This window comes from Heloderma suspectum, chromosome 4 (assembly GCF_057233095.1).
Source record: "Heloderma suspectum isolate Gila_16-S chromosome 4, 16-S_ref, whole genome shotgun sequence".
Classification (NCBI taxonomy): Eukaryota; Metazoa; Chordata; class Lepidosauria; order Squamata; family Helodermatidae; genus Heloderma; species Heloderma suspectum.
Genome location: NC_139461.1, coordinates 66,407,681 through 66,429,097, shown reverse-complemented (window position 1 = coordinate 66,429,097; position 21,417 = coordinate 66,407,681). Strand labels below are relative to the sequence as shown.

Below are 21,417 nucleotides of genomic sequence, written 5' to 3'. Positions count from 1 at the left end.
CGGTCTCCCATCCAAGCACTGACTGGGACTGACCCCGCTTAGCTTCCGAGATCAGATAAGCGCACGCACATCCAGCCTTTTGCTTGTTGCTGAGGAAATGGAGGCTGCTGAGGAAGCTATGCGATCGAAGAAGAAGACATGGGGCCATCGAGAGCTGTGATTGGACAGGAGGGAAATACAAACACCGCCACATATGGACAGGCGGGGGAGGGGACTACAACTGGATATGGTAGCGAAGGCGGAAAATCAGAGCACGTTAAGGGGAAATACCAGGATATTAAGGTATTGAAAGCGGACGGAAGTGGGGAATTCCAGTTCCAATTCAAGGTGGCTACTGCGTAGTGTGAAAGGCGGGTGGTAAAACCCCATTGGAAGTCAAAAAAGGCGGTAAGTGTAGATCCAGCCCAGTGTATGGTTTATCTATAAAACTGTGCAACGACTGAACAGCCTGATAAGTAATTCTACCAATGACAAATAGTCTCAAGATTTTTCTCATTGTATTGATATGTATTTCTTTTATTTTTACTCCAGTTGTGGAATATTCTGTCCATGTGCACACTGGAGACAAAAAGAAAGCTGATGCCAGTGGAGATGCTTATCTTTGTATTCAAGGGGACAGGAGTGACTCTGGGAAACGATGGCTGAATAATTCTAAAAGAGGCCCAATCACTTTTGGCATAGGAGAGGTACATTTTATATGCATAGCTTTTGCACACTTCTTTTAAATCACATGTCTCACGTTGTACATAGAATATGCTCCCTCAAAAAGAATTATCTGAATACTCATAGTATTACTCTTTTGTAAATGAACAACAATCCATCCAAAATTAAGTACCTACAGGTCCCACTGATTTCAGTGAGAGATGTAAGCACTTGCTTAATAATTATCTTACTGAAAACAATGTGTGTGTCTGTGTGTTTTACTTCAGTTGATTTGTAGCCATTTTGATTTCTGCTCTTGAGTGAACTGATAGTTATAGAAAAAGAACCCATTTATAAACATTTTATACATTTCTTGAGCCAGTCCTGTGTTGTATCACAGATGGTCTATAGCTGGTGCTGCTTAATCCATGGCTGGGATCCCGCTCATGTGTTTTGTAAACCACACTGTATATCTGTGGTTAATTGTTTAGTTATTCCAACTCCATCAGTCAAATTCCATCACCCAGTCATCATCTTGACATGTATTTGCTGCATGCCTGTTGAATAAATTTGAAAGAAAATTGGTTAGAAGCCACTATAAGGAGGCCCAATTTCAAATGTCAGAACTCGTGGTCAATTAAAAAAAAAAAATGACCAGGTTGGAAGAGAAAGAAGATGCCTTGAGGGGAAGGTGGCGGGATGAAAAATAAAAATAATGGGAAATAGCTCTGGTATAAACAAATATGGAAGAAATAATTTCATAGGGAAAAATTAGCAACATAAAATATTTAATTTCTGCTGTCAAGAAAAATCTAATTTAATAAGAATATTTGTATATATAATATTATGGAGAGAATGTGTATGAGGAAAAAGAGGCCAATACGTAAAGGATGACAGCATTTGCTATCTTGGGTCAAGCCACTCTAGCCCGATATCTAAGCTCTGACTGAGGCCCATTTAAGATTCTTCAGAAGAAAGGCAAGGTCACTTTCTGTAATAACCATAATTCATCTGATTTTCTTTATTTCATTCTAGAAGCTCTATTACAAACGAGCAGCTTACTGGAAATTTAAACTACTCCAGGAAATACTGCACTTGTAAAGAACACAATAATATTTGCAATAAAGGCATACTAGTCACTGACACTTAAAACGTCAGCTATATTACACATCTCTTTATTATGATCTTGCAGGAAATGATATATCGTTACTTACATTGAAATGTTCATTTATGCACAGGAAAAACAAAGTAAGATTTTTGCAGTGTTTACATTTTAGTTACTGTCTTTGGATGTTAATGGCAGATGCACCTTGCTTCATAGAAACTAACAATATTAACTCTTCTCAAATTACAGGTGGATGTTTTCAAAGTCAAGGCAGTACATCTTGGGAAACTGAACCAGGTCCTTCTAGGATTTAAAAGTCTGAACAAAGGTATGCTTTGTAAAATGAAAACATCTATACATGTTGATCGAATTACAATTTCGCAACAAATACTAGAAAGGTGATTGGATTAGTCTGTAGATGCAAAAAGACAAAAGTCGCACCTAGAACACTGGGTTACATCTTCAGCAGTGGTAGGTGCCAGAGCAGACAAAGGAGACTTTGCTCATTTGCACAATTCCTACCTGCAACTAAATAGCAACTGGATTGCAGTCAAAGAGTGCTTGTTTGTTAGGGCATGAACTTTCTTAGTTAAAACTGTGCTTCATCAGATACAACAGATGGGCTGAGAAGGTGTTTCTATAAATGCAATCAAAGGTCCAAGGCATAAGAGGCAGGAAAACTGATAGCCAACAATACTATAGCCAAAATTAGCCACTAAGTATTCATGTTTATATGGGTTTTGATTTTGCATTTATTTCTCTCTTGAGTTGTATAAAAACATAGGCCAGATTTGTACACTCTAACTGAATTCCATTTTGGAGAAGCTCTTAGAGGCACATTCCAGTGGGGGCGGGGGAAGGCAAAAGGGTGAGGCCAAAAATGCCACACACACAAACAAAAATCAGCATATTTTAGCTTACTGACAATAACTAAGCCTTGGGAGAGGCATTTCAACCTCAATTACGGCTCGGGTCCAGGTTATCTGAAAGACCGTATTCTCCCCTATGAGCCTGCTCGTTCCCTGAGATCTTCAGGGGAGGCACTTCTTGTAGTCCTGCCACCATCACAGGCTCACCTGGGGGAAACGCAGGAGAGGGCCTTCTTGGTGGCTACCCCAAGGCTCTGGAACTCCCTTCCCTGGGAGTTCCAGAGAGAGTGACACCCTCCTTGGTATGTTTCTGCACAGGCAGGCAAAAACTTTTTTGTTCCAGCGGGCCTTTGGGGATAGATAGCCTGGACCTGTGAGAATATGATGGATTGGTACTATTGTTTATATTGTTGTTGTCTTTTTAAATTCTGATATTTTATACAATTTTAATATTATTGATCATTTAATTATATTTTTAACTTTTGTATATTTCTATTTATATGTTTTAACTGTACAGGTTTTTAATGTGGTAAAGCCGCCTGGAGTCTCAGTATTGGGAAAAGGCAGGATAGTAGTAGTAATAATGTTCTAGAATGGGGAGAAAACTGCACAAAATCTGGGAAACCACCAACCAATTGGTGGTCAGGGCAAAGGGGCATGACCATGTTGGGAAACATGGAGTGGTGCTACTCCACTTATGTCCTGCTTGTGAACTTCCCATAGGCATCTGGTTGACCACTGTGTGAACACGATGCTGGACTAGATAGAGCAGTCTTTGCTGTGATCCAGAATGGCTTTTCTTATGTTATTAAACCCCTGAATGACTTCCCCCAAAAGCATCATGTGGACGTTTAAGGACACAGGGAACAGAACAGAACCTAATGTTACTCCATAGGCTGAAGGCCTATGGAGAAACACTAGGTAACAGTAATCCTCCATTGCCACCGACTATGTATGTCCAGCCAGGAAATACTGGAGGCAGCTTAATACCAAGGTACCCAGGCCAACCCTAGTTTGGTGACCCAGAAGGACACCACCGCCGATGATATCGTAGGCAGTTAATGTGATTATTAATTCACAGATTTCTATAGTGTTTTCAGTGTGCTTTTGCAATTCTAATTATTTAGGCAGAGCACGAAAACAGTAAGTGGATGAATGGTAATATTTTTTATTTTTTCTTCTAGATGATTGGTTCCTAGAAAAGATTGTAATAAAAGAAGGAAGTTACCCTTTCACTACATACACCTTTCTTCACAATAACTGGATCAGTAAACATTCAAAAAAAGATTTTACAGAACTTGCACTTCCCTTGCAAGGTAACCTCTCTTTTTAATTTTATTGTATTTACACGTCCATGCTGTAGGACAGGGGTGGGCAACACACAGCTCGCAGGACACATGCAGCCTCCACTATGGCCCCCACTGCCCCCCCATTGTAAAAACAAAATGAAACAAATGGTATCTGATCAGCTACAGAGCACCAAAAAGGTCAACATTAGTTTCTTTGCAAGTAATGTTGACCCTTTTAGTGTTCCATAGTTAGTATCCACTAAAGTGGCTTCCAGACTTTTCAAAGTTGCCCACCCTTGCTGTAGAACAAGCTCCCCAATCCTGAAACATGTTTACTCATAAGTAAGTTCCACAAAGATTACCAAGTAAGTGTGCAAAGTACTACAGCCTAGGATGCTAAAGAATCATTTATATAAAAACCTTTAAGGCATCCAGGATCAACTTTTCCAAAGAGAACTCAAATTCCATTGGAAATGAATGGACCTTAAGCTCTCCCACTTTCCTCTGTTCAAAGTAAGGTAATGGCCTGATTGTATGATCCAGTGTTCAGCTGTCAGAGCACATAGGATCATGCATAGATTATCCAACACCAATATTCCCATGACTGCAGCTTTAGTGAGTTTAGACCACAAAACATGTATTCTTGGAATGTGACTTCTGCACAGCATGAAACATTGTAACATCAGAGTTTAACATGAAGGTGGAAACATGAAATATTGGATATTTCATCCAATCGTGGAGTGACACGATTTACATTAGCTTTTTAACTGAAATATGTATCACGTTGGGTCTATGTTTATTTTTCATTCAGAAATGACTGCAACATTTGGCCCAGTGAAAAATTTTGATGCTAGAAGCCAAGGACAATGGAAAATGTGGGTGGCTTGCACCCATGTTCCAGAAAAAATGCCTGATATAAAAGTGCTGGTATATGGAACCAGAGGGATCTCCCCTGCACAGAGAGTTCAGAATTTAAAAAATGAACCATTTCTGGTGGGTTTCTAATTTATACTGATCTTACTATTGGGTAGCACACTTGGTATTTTCTACTTTGTTTCATAATGCTATATTATGCAATTGTCAGAGCTTATATTGATACTAGAGTGTTATCCAGCACGTTATTTGTTAGTCCCAGCAGGGCATGAAGTGAGTAATGTTCATAAATGTTGAAAACTATTTAGTGAATAACTACTAAAATTGAGACATGATTACTAGAATGAATTAAGAATTTTGAATGGCCAAAAAACAGCCACAAAATGAATGCAACCCTTATAATACTTTATCAAGCTTAATCTATTAACAAGTGCAGGCGTGCCTCCTCCTAAACACATGCAGATTTCAGTTCTGTAATTATATAAACATGAATGCCAATATTGGAGTATAGCATATCCTGTCATAGCCCAGGACTGAGAGCATGCAGAGACTAACAGCACAGGCAGTTCTGAGACGAAGTCAGAAACGTTGTCTGGTCCCCCTCAAGTATGGTCCTCCACCTTGGATCCCACAGCCTGCCCACTAAATCTCAGTGAAGTACCACTGAAAAATGGACCTTAGATTCCTCCAGTGAGCAGGAAGATACCCAGGAGCATTCCCCAACCAGATCCTCACTCCCAGACCGTTGTTCCACAGAAGCCAATGACTGCAGGAAAGGATGTTAGTGCTATAAACGGCAGGTGAAGTGCTTGAACAGGCTTTCAGAAAGACTGTCCTAGCTGGGCCATAGAACCTTGTCAGTTGTAGGCTGCTGCCAGGGTAACTTGTCCCTCACCTTAGCTCTAGAATTCTTAGCCATGGCCCTTTAAGTCAAGAGTCTCTGGGCCAGTATCTACAGTATCGTCCAAGGTGCTGAACCTGCTATGTTCCAGATCTGCACCAGTCAGCTGCCTTACCTTTTACCCTCTCACCTGAGCCATTGCCTTACTGGGAGAATGGAATCCCTGACAGAGCAGGACATATCAATTCCCTAAGTGTTATTATGGTACTGGCTAACAATACCTACTTTAGCCCTCATTTACAGTCTTGTAGCTTTCAAAACAAATGTCTAAAACCTTAAAAAAAATCTATTTAGCTCATTTATGGAAGCAACAGTGGCTCGTTTACTGGCACTCATGAGTATCCAAAATATATGATCAGCATTGAAGGCTAAAGTATTATGAGTAATGACTGAGTTTGAGGGGGAGAATTGACAAGTGGCATTTTGTCAGTAGGTTGGCTGACCTGAAGTATTTTATCCAGTCTCTGCTTTAACAATTTGTATTATTGGGCTTTCTTTTCTATCAACGTTGGTTCAGATTCAAAAGTCTTTATATCAAATACATGCAATGGCTCAGCATTTTAAAAGCTTATCTTAGCAACCTTATTTAGGGTTCTTTAAGATTCTAGCAGAGTTAAGGTGAGTTTTAGAAGAATAAAAAATAATGATTTCTATAATCAAAATGAATGTGTGACATGTATAGGTCAGCTAACAATATTTCCTTTTCTTGAACAGTTGCATGTTGGTGATATTGGCAGCATAATAAAGATTTCTTTTATGTTATCCAGCCTAAGTTTGAGTAGAGGACTTAAACTTCACAAGGTACTTTACATATTGTCTCACATGAACTTACGTTACTCTATTTACTGTAGTACAGTACTTGGTACTTCAGTAGTATTAGATCTTAAAATACAAGTATTCTATTTATATAATACTGTAGAAACTTTAAAATGGACTTTGGGATTATTTTATTTATGAATTTTTATATTTTAGACTTGTATAACATGCCTGTCCATAGGGTCTAAGGCCAGGTAACAAATTTATTAAAATAAAATAAAAGCAAGAAAATTGAACATACACTGCTAAAATTACTGGTTGTTTGGGCTTGGGCTAATGTCAGGAAGAAGAGACTTCCATAGCTGGGAAGCAATGTATGAGAACATCTTTATCCTTTGTTCTAGCATGTCATAGAGACCAAAGAGAGTGGTCCATGGTTCATGTTGGAAGGTAGTCTTTAACATATCTGGTGTCCAAAGAGTCCATTGCTTTGTGGATGCAGATAAACTCTTACAATAATCCCCAGAAGACTATAAGAAACCAGTGCAGATGTTGGGAACTGCAACTCAACTCTATTAAGATGGTCCTATGCAGAACATGTTAGTGGAATTGAATCTCAAGGTTACAAAGGCACGAATGATCATTACTAGGCCTGAATATCAAAGAAAAAGGATATGGTTCAAATGGAATTGGTAAAAAGCACTCTTACTGTACATATACACCAAGACCCACTGCAAGGTTGTAAGCCTGAGTGATTAGGGAATCCCTGTCCCTCTTTCCTAAGTTATACAACTTGTCAGTCATTCTTACTTCAGTCTCTTCTGAGTCCAACTTCAATTGGATATCTTGCATCCAATCCCCTTACGTGACTGGACATAAAGTATGTGTCAAGAAGACTACAGAATCTGAATAAGATAAAAAACAAGAGACTGAATTAAATTCATACAACATACCGATGGTACCAAACTCTTGGTTTGGATCCAGACTTAGTCATGCTCTGTAGACCCAAGGAAATTAATGGAACTTAAGTTAGTCATGACTAAATTAAGCCTCACTGATTTCAGTGGGTGTACCCTAAGTCTGCATCGATCTAACCCTTTGTTTCTGTATGATCTCATCCACTAACCTCATACACATGGAACAGGAAGGCTGCAAGATAGAGTGCTTGAGAATCCCTGAGGAAATGCCCTGTGCATCTTGACAACCAATCAGGATTTGGAATTTCCCTGCTAAGAATGAAAGGAATCACTCAAGAAAGTCCCATGATTCTGCAGCCATGTCACCACATGTCATCGTCAGTGGCCTAAAAAGCTAGAGAACGGAGGCAACTGAAACAACTAAAGGCAAACACTGATGGAGACCCAAGTCCAGAGAGGCACATAAAATTTATAAAGAAAAAGATTTTAAACGTTTAAACATTAAAAAAAAGGTCAAAGTCAACAGTCCATCATTCAGATATACTAGGAATGCAAGCAAAGTTCCATATCTTAGTGGTTTCAGTACAAAGATGTTTCATCCCATATATATTGTCTTTTCATCACAGTTTAGAAAGGAAGAAATAGGCTAGTGTGAAGATCCATCTGTGTTGCTGGTACATATGCTGGTGGGGTTTTTTTTTTTCCATTCTGTAGCTGTATATAAGAATCCACTCTCTATAACTGTCTATCTACAGCTTTATATAAGCCCTGAATTTACAATGTAAAATAGTATTTTCCTGTGTATAATGGGTAGCATTTTCTTTGCAGTGCTTATTCTCTTGTTCTAGTGCCATCTTTTAAAATATACCAAGTATCAACGCTGTATTAAAAAGTCATCAAAATGTTAAATTGTTACTCAGACATTAGTACAATCCAGTCCGTATGTTAAATAAAAGAAGAAGAAAATCTAATCTTTTCTTGTTTGCAATCATGAAAGTAAAGTCAGTGGCTTATTTGACTGTGATCCTTCTCGTTTTCTGTGTCCATCTGGCAGGGTAGCATTCAGAACACTCAGCAAGCAAACTGAGGTGCTCTGATGAGGGGAGCATAACGTACAGCTCACTGGGTGATGTAGTCACCATCTAGCAGCCTAATCTAACTCATAGGGTTGTTCTGAGGATAAAACAAGGGAAGAACCATGTATGCTGCTATGAATGCAGCAGCTAAGATGCTCAGTGGGACACCCAGCTATGTTCACATAACACTTGCGTTAAAAGAACTGCACTGGCTGCCTATTAGCTACTGAGCCATGTTCAAGGTTATGTTGTTGACATACAAAGCCCTAAACAACTTGGGACCAGGATATCTAGCAGACTGCCTCCTCCTATATATACCCAGCTGACCATTAAGATCTTCAGAGGAGGCCTTGCTGGTCGTTCCAGGACCAACAGAATGTTGCTACGTGCCCACCCTCTTAAAAGCCCTCCCCCATGCAATTCAGGAGGCAGAAAACGTGGTATGTTTCAAATGCCTCCTGAAAATGCATTTATTCACTGAGGCCTTCTCTGGCTTGTAAATAACTGCAGTCTATCATATGTGCTCCATCATGCGGCTTTTTGTATTCTTTTGTATTGTTATTGTAATTTTTAAAGTAGTTTTAATAGTGTATTTTAAATATATTTCTTTTGTTGTAGTAGTTGAAATTGTTTTTAATAGTGATTTGGAGATCTTTAATATTAAGTGGTATATAAATAGATAAGAGAAAAGGCAAGATATAAGTGAAATAAGTAAATAATGTGTATTCTGGCTCTTGATACATTATTTATGATTCAGAATTGCAGTTTAAACTACTGTAAGGAATCCCTGTCCCCACCTTACGCCCTGGGAGACTGAGGCAGTATTTCATTAAAAGCAAAAAAGACATGGGTGTTTGTTTTGTTTTGTCTTCATCCTGCAGCTCCGGATGAAACACTTGGATACTAAAGAGGAGCTGGGCTTTCACCCTTTAAACCGATGGCTCTTTGAAGAAGATGGATCAGAGACTGTGACGGAGCTAGCAGCAGTCAGACCAGATGAAGCACCACTTAAGGGTATGTTGCCCAACCACAGAACAAGTGAAAAGAAATGTGCTCTCTCTCTATCAGGAATTTAGGGGCATACGAAACTCAACTTACCTGGCTCTGCTGGGGTCTGCAGGTGGGGGGAGGCGATCCGTTCCTCCCCCCTGGAATCCTGCCTGGCCGGCTGCACTCCACAGCCAGTCCGCGGAGCCACCGGCCGAGACAACCTGCAGTGGGGCCTTCAGCTGCCGCCAGGCTGCTGCGGCCGCAAATGGTGTCCTGCACAGGGGACGCCATTTGCGTCTCTACGCTAGCCCGTGAAAGACTACGTAAATATTTACGTAGCCTATCATGGCTAAAGCAGGGATGCAAATGGCGTCCCCTATGCCGTTTGCATCCCTGCTTAGGGATGTACGAAAGTCACTTACCTAAGTTTTCGCAGGGGTGATTCGCAGTGGGGGGGAGGCACTCCGCACCTCCCCTCGAAATCCTAACCCGGCCAGCTCCACTCCGCGGCAACTCCGCGGAGCCGCTGGCTAGGTGCATTCGCAGGCGTCTGGAGCCTACGGACGCAAACACGTTCCTGTTTTTGGCCGTGATAGGCTACATAAATATTTACGTAGCCTATCACGGCGAAAGACAGGGGTGCAAATGGCAGCCGCTATGCCATTTGCCCCCCTGTTTTTTTACCGTGATAGGCTATATAAATATTTATGTAGCCTATCACGGCAGGAAAAAAAAGGAACAGAAATGGCGGCGGCTACAGCAGCCGCCATTTGCGTTCCCTTTTTTTGCTGTGATAGGCTATGTAAATATTTACGTAGCCTATCACGGCAAAAAAACAGGAATGCAAATGGCGGCGGCTACGGCGGCCGCCATTTGAGTTCCCTTTTTTTTCCCGTGAAAGGCTACATAAATACTTACGTAGCCTATCGTGGCCTCTGCAGGGACACAAATGATGTCCCTGCATTAGCCGTGATAGGCTACATAAGTATTTACGTAGCCTATCATGGCCTAAATGGGGAAGCGAACGGTGGCCGCAGATGCGGCTGCCATTCGCAAAGCAGTGTGAACGACACCAGGTAAGTGCTCCGTTTCGCGTGCCTTTCACGGGGCGGGGGGGTGGGGGGCTTTGTTCCACCATGGATTTCGGGGGGCCAAATGCACTGGCATTCGGCCTCACTGAGATCCGTGGTGGAATTCTCTGACATCCCTATTCCTGCTTTAGCCGTGATAGGCTACGTAGATACTTACGTAGGCTATCATGGCGAAAGCAGGGAGGCAAATGGCATAGCGGCCGCCATTTGCGTCCCTGCTTTAGCCATGATAGGCTACATAAATATATATGTAGCCTATCACAGCCTAGCGTTGGGACGCAAATGGAGTCCCCTATGCAGGATGCCATTTGTGGCTGCAGCAGCCCGGAAGATGACCTGGAGCCGCCGCCGGAGCCGTCGCTGGAGCCGCCGCTGCCACCGGAGCCGCTGCCAGGTAGGTCCATTCTGGGGATTTCAGGGGGTGGCGGGGGGGTAGTCCGTACCGCCACGGACTCCGGGGGCCGTGGTGGAATTCTCCAACATCCCTAAATGGATTTGGTTTTAGGCAACTTGTATATATGTGTTTTTAATGTTTCTATGCAACTAAATCCTTGTCAGTAATGCCATGAATTGGCAAAATCTCCTTTCAGTTACACAAGCTTCGCAGACATAGCTTAGGTTGGTCAGCATATTATTCTAGGTTTTTGCATTGGCCAGAGTAGCATTAATTGGAATATCACATTCTCATGACATAAATTAAGGATGTGTACCTTCGTGCTTTTTTTTTTTTTTTTAACTCTTTTGAGTCCCAAATTTGTATATGATGTGGCAGGAAATGAATGGTAATTGTGCAGGGTTCTCTTTTCCACTGCAACATCATGACCTGGTGTTGCATTGGCATTGCAAGCTGATCCAAGGCATTATACTAGAGATGGCTGTCGTAGGGAAATCCTGTTCGCTTTTGGCTCAATGGATCCCTGCGGTGCCCCCCACTTGGTGTGCATTGCGAGTTGAGTGGAGGGTCAGTTCCCCAAACTCAGGAACACCCCCTCCCCTTTTTTAATGTGTGAGTCCTGATTTATGCAAAATCATGGGTATAACTATTTATGGAAATTGCAATTTGCACAAAATCACAGCCGTAAACAGTGTAATTTGCACAAAGGTGCAGGTGTAAATAATCTAATTAGACCATTTACACCTGAAATTTTGTGAAAATTGCACTATTTACAGCTGCAATTTTGCGCAACTTTACGTAAATCACAATTTCTGCAGATTTTTAAAAAAAGGGAAACTGAAAGTTGGCCCAACTCATTACGTGACAAGTCAGGCAAGCTCAGGGATGCACAAGCCAGAGTCTGGGGGGCTGAGGTGGCGAAAATTCAACTAGCTCTACCCCCTCAAACAGATTCCTATGACATCCCTACATCATACATGGGGAAGAGTGTGGGCCAACTCAACAGCCAGGCAAATAAACACAAATAGAGTAAGATAGGGAATAGAGATGCATCTTGTAGCTGGCCAGCAGCTGGCTCTGCTCACATGACACTGTAAGGGCCAAACAAAATGTTCCTTTTAGGGACATAAGACAAATCTGCAATGGAATGGAATGAGTTCAGATCCCTATGAATCCAACCCATGGATTTCACAGCAGACTGACTTTTCCTGAGTCACATGGATTCCGCAAATGTGCAGACTTTTTTTTACTCTCTGGAATTTTACACAAATTTAGTTGTAGAAAAATACATACATTTTTTTTGTAAAGCTCGAAAATGCTCATTACCCCCATAGGCTAAAGCTTGAAAATGCACATGGGGGGGGGGGATTTGCACATGTTCACAAGTGTGAATTTGCACAAATGTAGAAAATTGGGAAAAAATCAAATTCTGTCAATGAGTGGATGACTGAATGAAAGGCACTTGACAATCCGTGAAATGCAAACAGAACAGATTTGACAAAATCCATACATCCCTAGTTCCTTTAAGCATGCATAGTGGAGCTATGCATGCTACTTTTATTTACTCTCCTGTGAGTGTGCATGGCCCTGATTTGGATCAGGACCATGGTGCTTCAGAAGTGGAGAATTTAAATTTTCCTCCTACTCTTTTTTGTCCCGAAATTCCTCTCCCCCCCGACAGTTAAAAAAAGAAAAAACAAAGCCTCCATCGATTCCAGTGCAGACTTTTTCTATTTTTAACCTCCCCTTGCCCCTGCTCAGCAGGGGGGTGGAATTTCGGGACGAAGCAAGCGAGGCAAAAGCTTAAATCATCCTGTGTTTAGACGAATGTTTACCTTGGCTCTTAGTCCCATCCCAGTGGAAGGAACACGGGTGAAAATTACCTTTAAGCCACCACCCTCACTGGCAAACAAGATGAGCTGCTCCTATGGTGGCGGCACTGCAGTTACGAAGCAATGCACAACAGCTGATGAAGGCTAGGAGGAAGACCAGGGAAGAGGGCCGGGAAGGAGAATGGTCCTTCACCATCAACCCTATGTGCTTTTGCAGGCAGGGGGTGGAAAGTAGAGCGGAGGTGTGGAGAGAAGGACAAAGCAAAAAGGAGGAGGAGCAGGGACAGGAGCCTGAGGTTTGTAGGAGACAAATAGGTCAAATAGTTCTCCCCAGCTATCTGAAAGTAAGCAAGACTTAGCCTCAATAGCAGAGGTAACTGACACGTTTGGCTTGCCTTCATGGGGGTGTTCTTTTGGTGCACTTCCCTGGGGTGGAGAGACAGAACTATTCTGCCTGTTCAGTACTTTGTTTATTATCTGTACTCCCCTCTGTCCTTTTTGTGTAGCCCCTGTAGAAGCAGTATTCTGCAGTACCACAAAAATGGAATGCATGGTGGGGCCCACAGTTCTGTGGTGTGAATAAAAGGGTCTAGATTGTCTTTCACCTGGGGGCTGGGGCACATCTCTCTGTGAGGGATGTGCCCCAGCCCCTGGAGCATACCCTGTAACATGCCATTCAAAAACCCTTCGGACGTCTTGAACCCAGTTATGTGATCACAGATCTGGCCTACATATTTGTGGACCGTTCTTCGAAGCAGGCTCCTAAACTAGAGGCACTTTAGGCCTAATCCAGGAGGTATCTTCTTATGCATGTAGCTCTGTAGTAGTAACCTGTTACAATGTGGGTATAAACAGATTGCTTCTTCCTAGGTAGCAACTACTTAAAAGCATCTAATGTGGTCGCTCAGACCACATGCAGCTGCTCCATCCACCATGTACTGAGCATTATCATGTTCCTTGTTTCCCCTGTGCTTGCAAGATAGTAGTAATGCTTGTTTATCATGTGGCTGGAGCCCACAGCTGACTGACACTCCATGTGGTTACAGCCACTGTGTTTTTAAGCAGTCACCATGGGACTAGTATTATAGGGATGTATGAAAGTCACTTACCTTTAACGAAATTTGATTTGCGGTGGGGGGAAGGCGCTCCGTCCCTCCCCCCAAAATTCTGGCCGGGAGGGAGGCGCTCCGTCCCTCCCCCCCGAAATTCTGGCCGGGGGGGAGGCACTCCGTCCTTCCACCCCCGAATCCTGGCCGGCCGGGCCCGCAAATGGCAGCGGCCGTAGCCGCCGCCGTTTGCATCCCTGCAGTCAGCCGTGATAGGCTACGTAAATGTTTATGTAGCCTATCACGGCTGAGTAATAAAAAAAAAGAAGTGCGTACGCAAATGGCAGCACCCATGGGCGCCGCCATTTGCGTTCCTTATTTTGGCACGTCTTAGTCTACGTAAACATTTACGTAGACTACAGCGAAAATAAGGGGAACGCAAATAGCGTAGCGTCTACGCTATTTGCGTTCCCCTTATTTTCGCCGTAGTCTGCTTAAATGTTTACGTAGACTAAGATGTGCCAAAATAAGGAATGCAAATGGCGGCGCCCATGGGCGCCGCCATTTGCGTATGCGCTTTCTTTCTTTTTTTTTTTTTACTCAGCCGTGATAGGCTACGTAAACATTTACATAGCCTATCATGGTGTTTTTTAAAATTTAGCCATAATAGACTACGTAAATCTTTACGTAGCTAGGGATGGCGGAGAATTTCTCCACGAATCTTCAGGAGGCCGAGTGCCGACGCATTCGGCCCCCCGAAAGTGTTGGGGAAATTCTCCGCTGGCCCCCCGCCCCCCCCTGGAATGGGACTTACTGTGGCCAAATGTCCCTCTCGGCAGCAGGTCCCGGCGGCGGTTCGGCGGGGGTGGGGGCAGTGGCCGGTCTCCCGACCGGCTGCTGCCACCGCCATTACAAAATAAAAAAGTAAAAAAACAAACAAACACATCCGTGATAGGCTACGTGACGATTAAAGTAGCCTATCACGGCTGACTTTGGAAATCTAGCCGTGATAGGCTACGTAAATCGTTACGTAGCCTATCACGGGTTTTTTTTTCCTTTTCACTTTTTCTTTCGCGGCTGGGGAGACGGGGTGCTTCTCCCCGGACTGAATTTCGGCCGGGCGAGGTGGGGCGCCTCCCCCCCCGGCCTGAATTTCGGCCGGACGAGGCAGGGCGCCTCCCCCCCCTCGCCTGAACTTCGGGGGGAGAAGTGAAGCGCCTCCCCCCCACCACAAAGCAAGCTGCGGGACAAGGTAAGTCCCTTTCGTACATCCCTATACGTAGCCTATCACGTTATTTTGTTGTTTTTTTAAAAAAAAACTTGGAAATGGCGGCGGTGGCAGCCGGTCGGGAGACTGGCCGCCACCGTCGCTGCACCGCCGCTGGAGCCACCGCTGGAGCCGCCGCCGCCAGGAAGAATCGCCAAAGGTAATCCCGGGGGGGCAGGGGGGCAGACCGTTTCGCCACCAATTTCGGGGAGCCGAATGCGCTGGCATTCAGCCTCCCCAAGATTCGTGGAGAAATTCTCTGACATCCCTAAACAATGGACTGTTTCTTAGGGATGTCAGAGAATTTCTCCACGAATCTCGGGGAGGCCAAATGCCAGTGCATTTGGCCCCCTGAAATTGGTGGAGAAACGGTCTGCCACCCCCCCCCCCAGGACGGGACTTACCTTGCTCGAATGTCCCTGGCGGCGGCGGCTCCAGCGGCGGTTCGGTGGCAGCGGCGGCGGTGGCCGGTCTTCCGACCTGCTGCCGCCGCCGCCATTTCCAAGTAAAACAAACAAACAAAAAAACATGATAGGCTACGTAAAGATTTACGTACCCTATCAAGGCTAGATTTTTAAAAAACACCGTTATAGGCTACGTAAATGTTTACGTAGCCTATCAAGGCTGACTTTGGGGGAAAAAAAAGAAAATGCGTGTATCCTTATTTTGCGTTCCTTATTTAAATAGAATTGCCCTTATTTTCGCCGTAGTCTACGTAAATGTTTACATGGACTACACGTGCCAAAATAAGGAACACAAATGGCGGCGCCCAAGGGCGCCGCCATTTGCGTATACACTTTTTTTTTTTTAAGTCACCCATGATAGGCTACGTAAACATTTACGTAGCCTATCGCGGCTGACTGCAGGGACGCAAACGGCGGCGGCTACGGCCGTCGCCATTTGCGTCCTGGCAGGAGACGAGGTTTTGCGGCCAGAGGGATGGGGCGCCTCCCCCCCAGCCAGAATTTTGGCGGGGAGGGACGGGGCGCCTCCGCCCCGGCCAGAATTTTGGCGGGGAGGGATGGGGCGCCTCCCCATCCGGCCAGAATTTCAGATGGAGGGACGGAGCGCCTCCCCCCCACTGCGAAGCACTCTTCGGGATCAGGTAAGGGACTTTCGTCCATCCCTACTGTTTCTACAGGAGATTGCTAGTGACAAGCACCATAGTAGGACAAACTTCCCTTAACTTGCATCACATGGGACTAGGGATGGGTGGATTCCCTGCCTGTTGCTCCAGGGGGAATTCACATGCGGTGGGAAGGCGATCCGTTCCTCCCCGCAGAATCATAGCAGGTTGGCCCCGCTCTGTGGCAATTCCGCGGAGCCGCTGGCCGGCTCCGAAGCGCCAGTGATACGGCTGCCGTTGACTGGCTGAGGGGGGACTGTCTCCGGACGCAAATGGCATCCACTACGCCATTTGCGGCCATAAAAGTCTTAGTTTAAGCTAAATGCAGTTACTGTCTGTAGTGAATAATATTAATGCAGATCAATGTGAAGAGTTGAACCACTTCCTCATACCACTTTAATTGGTAATGGCAGCAATTATCTTACTGGCAGGCTCAAAGGAAAGGCAGCTGAATTGGAACAAACAACAGGGCTTTAGTACTGTTAATTTTGCATTTTTCCCTACGTGAAAATTAGCTGCTATAGGTGCTGAGTTAAGTCTTACAATTAATATTAAAAAAAGGAAATTTGTTTCTCCTGGTTTCTACAAGAACCAGATCAAGCTTCTTTTAATTGTACTCCTGAGTCATTCTGACATGCTTTAATGAGGTGGGGGGGAGGGTTGGCTAAGAATGCCAGCTTAGATTTGACACTGGTCATATTTAAATAATAAGCATTTTGCTATACATTTGTAACAATAGGTTAAAAAGTGGATCTTTTTAACCTATGGGGTCAGAAAGAGTCGGACACGGCTGAACGACTGAACAACAACAACAAATGTATAGCAAAGCGCTATACGAAGTGCTATACAAATGTATAGAAAAGTGGTATGCAAAGAAGGGCTATACCTTCTATATTACTGGGGAGATATGGTACTAATAAATTAGGAATTAGGGAATAGCAGTACCATGTTGAAATAGAGGCAGACCGTCATTTGTACATGTGTTCAAAAAGCCTCCACTTTAGGAACCTCATTAAAGGCTCAACCCTATGCATGTTTAGACAGGAAAAAGTCCTACAACTCCCAGCATTCCCCAGCCAGCAGGATTGTACCCTAAGACTCCAGTTCTATACAGACTGACCTGGTAGTAAGCCCGATTGAACTCAATGGGACTTACTTTTTAGTAGAAATTATAAAATTGTGCTGTGAAGTATATCTTCTCCTTCCCTTGAAAGCAGGTGTTGTAGTCAAGCTGGTGTTCAAACCTGCAGTGTTGAATTATGTCATAAGCGACATAAGTTTCAACTTTGAGAGGGCGAGTCATGTTGCAAACATAGCAATGAGTCTAGCCCCTTAAGGACTAACAAGAGTCCACTTCATCAGATGGGGAAAGGGGAGTTCTTAACCCTTCCCCTCCTGCACCACCATCTTCTCCCGAATACTGCTGCTTTAACCCACCCAGTGTTCCAGTTCCAGACTCATGAACTTGCAAATGCATTTGATAAAGTGGATGCTTGCCCATGAAAGCTTATGCCTTAATAAATGTGTTAGTCCTTACGGTGTTATAAGTCTCATGTTTGATACCAAATTTCAGAGTGATATCTCGCTGATGATCAAGGGACATGCTGCATCTTTTCCTATAATATCAAATTCAGTTGCTGAATGCTGACAGGATTGTAGCCAAAACAGGGGCACTGAGAAACAAGAGGGAGATATAAGCATAGTTGGGGGAACTTCAAAGTTTGCAGAAGTACAAAAATATTCTGTGGAGGGGGGGGAACCAAAGGAGCTTTAAAAACAAAACAAATCAGCTCAGTGATGACAGAGCATGCTCAATGGCTAGAGAATACTGGATGTCTGTTGGGCAGGGGGTGGGGGGACACAGGAAAGCGTAGAGATGGGAGGTGAAGTGGAGTATCCTGGAAGAGGATAAGGCTGGCTGGACTATTGACCAGGACACTCCACACTGCAACATAAGACTAGACAAGGTGGTCTAGTCCAAGGGCCCATCTAGTGCAGCATACAGTTCACACAGTCACCAACCAGTTGCCTGTGGAAAACCCACCAGCAGGACATGATACAACAGCATAATTCTGCTCATGTTCCCTAGCAACTGGTCTACTGAGGTATATTGCTTGTAATAGTGGAGGTAGCCTATAGCTATCATGACTAGTAGCCATTGATAGCCTTATAGTCCATGAATTTGTCTAATCTCCCTTTAAAGCCATTGAAATTGGTAGCCATCACTACACGTTGACCTAGTTCACATGCTTACCATGAGTTAAATAAGCCATGGTGTGTTGCAGGGTGTGCCGGGTGGCTTTGGAATATTCAAGCTGCGACAGCAGCTTGTTGTGTTGTCTGAACCCAGCTGGGATTGTGCAGGGGTTAATCAACCCTCTCATAACTCTAAGGCCATGAATAATGCAGGAGTTGTTTAACCCTCATAGAACCTACTGGGTTTGGATGACAGGACAAGCTGCAGCTATAGCTTGAATATTCAAAATGGCTGCCTGCACATGCCCTCCTCCTGCTATATTCCCCCCAAGCAATGTTCTTCACTTATGTTTTGCTTGCAGTCTCAATGACATGGCATTTTTCAATAAAGAATTGGCCACTGAGCATATAGATCAATGATGTTTGGTTCCATATCAGTACTAGGCTGCGTGTTATTTAGCAACATGCACCGGACTATGAAGGAAGACGCATATATGAATATTTGTTCTCTCTTTTACTTTTTCATTTTCTGTTTTGCACGGGTTTCTTTCTCACATTTTCTCTTATTGATCTTTCCTCACAGAGATTACTTACTCAATCAGTGTCCACACAGGAACATTACCTGCATCAGAAACAGATGCAGACATCTTCATTACGATTTTGGGGGAGAGGGGAGACACTTCCAAGAGAAGACTTAGGCATTCAAAATCATGTGCACATTTTGAAAAGGGTCAGGTGAGTATGCAGTTTTTAAGGTATTACTTCAGGGGGCTTTGTAGATCTATTGGAATGTAGACTGGACACGGGCCACAAAACAGCAATTTGGTTAAAAGAGAAAATTATTACAGCTTCAAGCTCTGCTTTCACTGGTATCGTTATGCGAAAGCACAAAGTATGCAGAAACCCAATATTGTGCTTCAGATGTGTGTCTTCTCTATATGGTTTGCAAAAGGAAAAAAAATAGCAGCTACCACATGCAAAGCCACACTTAAATGCTGGTAGCAAATCAGCACAATGTTTAGGCTAACAGAAGTAGCCAATTTGTCTTATTCAATAATCAGAGGCCTGGAATGCAGGATAAAATGGGAGGATGAAGATTAACAGCATGAAAGAGGTCTGTGGACATTCACATGTTTATACCCCTTCAAAGAGTCAGTAATTAAGAAATTGAAAAACTCATGGTCCTTTCCAGATAGATTTGCATCTCCTCTGCTTTCACTTGAAGACAGATACCTGGCTACTTGGAGTGCTATTCCACAGTGGAGATGCCAGTGAGAAAACCTCCTGTGTTTCTGGTCCCACAGCCTTGCAATTCTCTTATCACAGCCCCTTAAGAATCAGAGGTTTTAAAAATGACCTTAAATTTAACAAAATTTAAATACTTATTTGCAAAATACCCCAGTGTGCATAAGAATCCCATTGAAACAGCTGTGTTTAATGACAGAGAAAGAAGAGTCTCTCATGCTTTACAACTCCGGCCTTTAGGGAATATTGCCTGAGCTGTGAGCACAGGATGCCACAATCTCATTTCTACTGTTTACGGTACACATCGCTCTTCTTAAAGAATGCTCATAGAACATAAATAACATGCTTATTCAGTGCATACTGAGGTCAGTCCATGAAACACTGCTGCAGTTCAGCCTCCATTCATTTCATGGGGCTTGTGTGGGAGTTCAAATGCAAGTCTTGTTGAAATAAATGGAGCTTCAACAACAGCAATGCTTGGTGAGTTATGCCTATAGCATTAGACATTTGCATTCAATTCTGAACTCAGTTTTAACCTGCCCCAGTACTATGACCCAAATCCAATTTAGGTGTCACTTTTAAAATAAATTTAATGGGATAGGAGATCTGGTTGTGGACCTCCAACATCCTCTCTAGTTTGGCCCTTGGTTACTGTAAAAAAATGCTGAGGAAAAATTGTCCGTTGAAGTTGTGTAATGTCCTATCTTGGAGAGTTATACAAGATTTGATTAGCATCTGTCAAGCTAGGGGATGCTGCTACTGCAGAGGGTGGTCTACACGACTCATGAGATCCCTTTTAAAAACTGGAATCCTTTTACTCAGCTGCAATATGCCTAAATTGAATTTACTACTGGTAGCACCATATGCTGGCACAACTGTATGATAGAAAAAGATGAAGCAATTCAATTAAATCACAGTGAATAAAACTGGTTTATATTACTTAGGTAATTACCTTTCTAGCTAAATGCTCTCATTGGTTTAATGGGTTAAATGAGTAGGAATTGTCATTTTGCCTAGCTAAAGCAGAATCTAAATCAGGCAAGGCAATTTAAATAAAACAGTTTTGCTTTTCATCAGTTGTGTTTACAATGAAGTGTATGTGTCTTTACACAAAGAGATAAATTACATAGGACAAAAATACATTTTGACTAACAATGAAGTCTTTGTGATTTAAGGCATCATGAGAAGAATTCGTTGATAACAATGGGTGATTTTGACTACTGTTTCTTGAGGACTATGATTTATTGTCATGTAGAATGGGATTAATGAGAGATCTCAAACAAACCGAGAAATACTAACAGGAAAAAGGTTGAATGTTGCTAGTAGGGTCTATTGTGTGTGATTGCAAATGCTGTTGTAGAACCACACTATATGCAATTTCAGATAACAAAAACAGAAGTGGTACAATGTTCCAAAGTTATTTGCAATACATTCTTCTTGACTATTGCCGATTTTGGGTCTTTTATGCTTACCATTAAGAGCTGTATTTTGCCATGGTAACTGTTTTGTAAAATGATAAATATGTGGAGGTAAAAATGGCAGAAATTCTATTTTTCTAGTTGAAATGATATGGTGTGTGTTACCTTTCCTGAGAGTGCTGTAGACCATACTCCTACCTAGGCAAAAAGATATGTGTAACAATCTGGCTTTTAAAAAACATTAAAAAAAACATTCCCTCCTCCTCCTCCTCCTCCTCCTCCCCTTCTTCTTCTTCTTCTTCTTCTTCTTCTTCTTCTTCTTCTTCTTCTTCTTCATGTTTTAATTCATTTTTCTTTGGTTGTACAGTAATTGTCAACAAATGA

General features: G+C 43.0%; 1 protein-coding gene across 1 annotated transcript in view; it reads left to right on the top strand.

The window, feature by feature from the left end:
* The window catches only part of RP1 (RP1 axonemal microtubule associated), a 291,823-nt gene that overhangs the window by 200,688 nt on the left and 69,718 nt on the right, over positions 1-21,417 (top strand). The window contains exons 37-43 of the mRNA XM_084848072.1: positions 532-686; positions 1,997-2,075; positions 3,801-3,932; positions 4,717-4,898; positions 6,394-6,480; positions 9,310-9,442; positions 18,954-19,105. Of these exons, the coding sequence (XP_084704198.1) occupies positions 532-686; positions 1,997-2,075; positions 3,801-3,932; positions 4,717-4,898; positions 6,394-6,480; positions 9,310-9,442; positions 18,954-19,105 (920 nt within the window). The remainder of the gene's footprint in view (positions 1-531; positions 687-1,996; positions 2,076-3,800; positions 3,933-4,716; positions 4,899-6,393; positions 6,481-9,309; positions 9,443-18,953; positions 19,106-21,417) is intronic.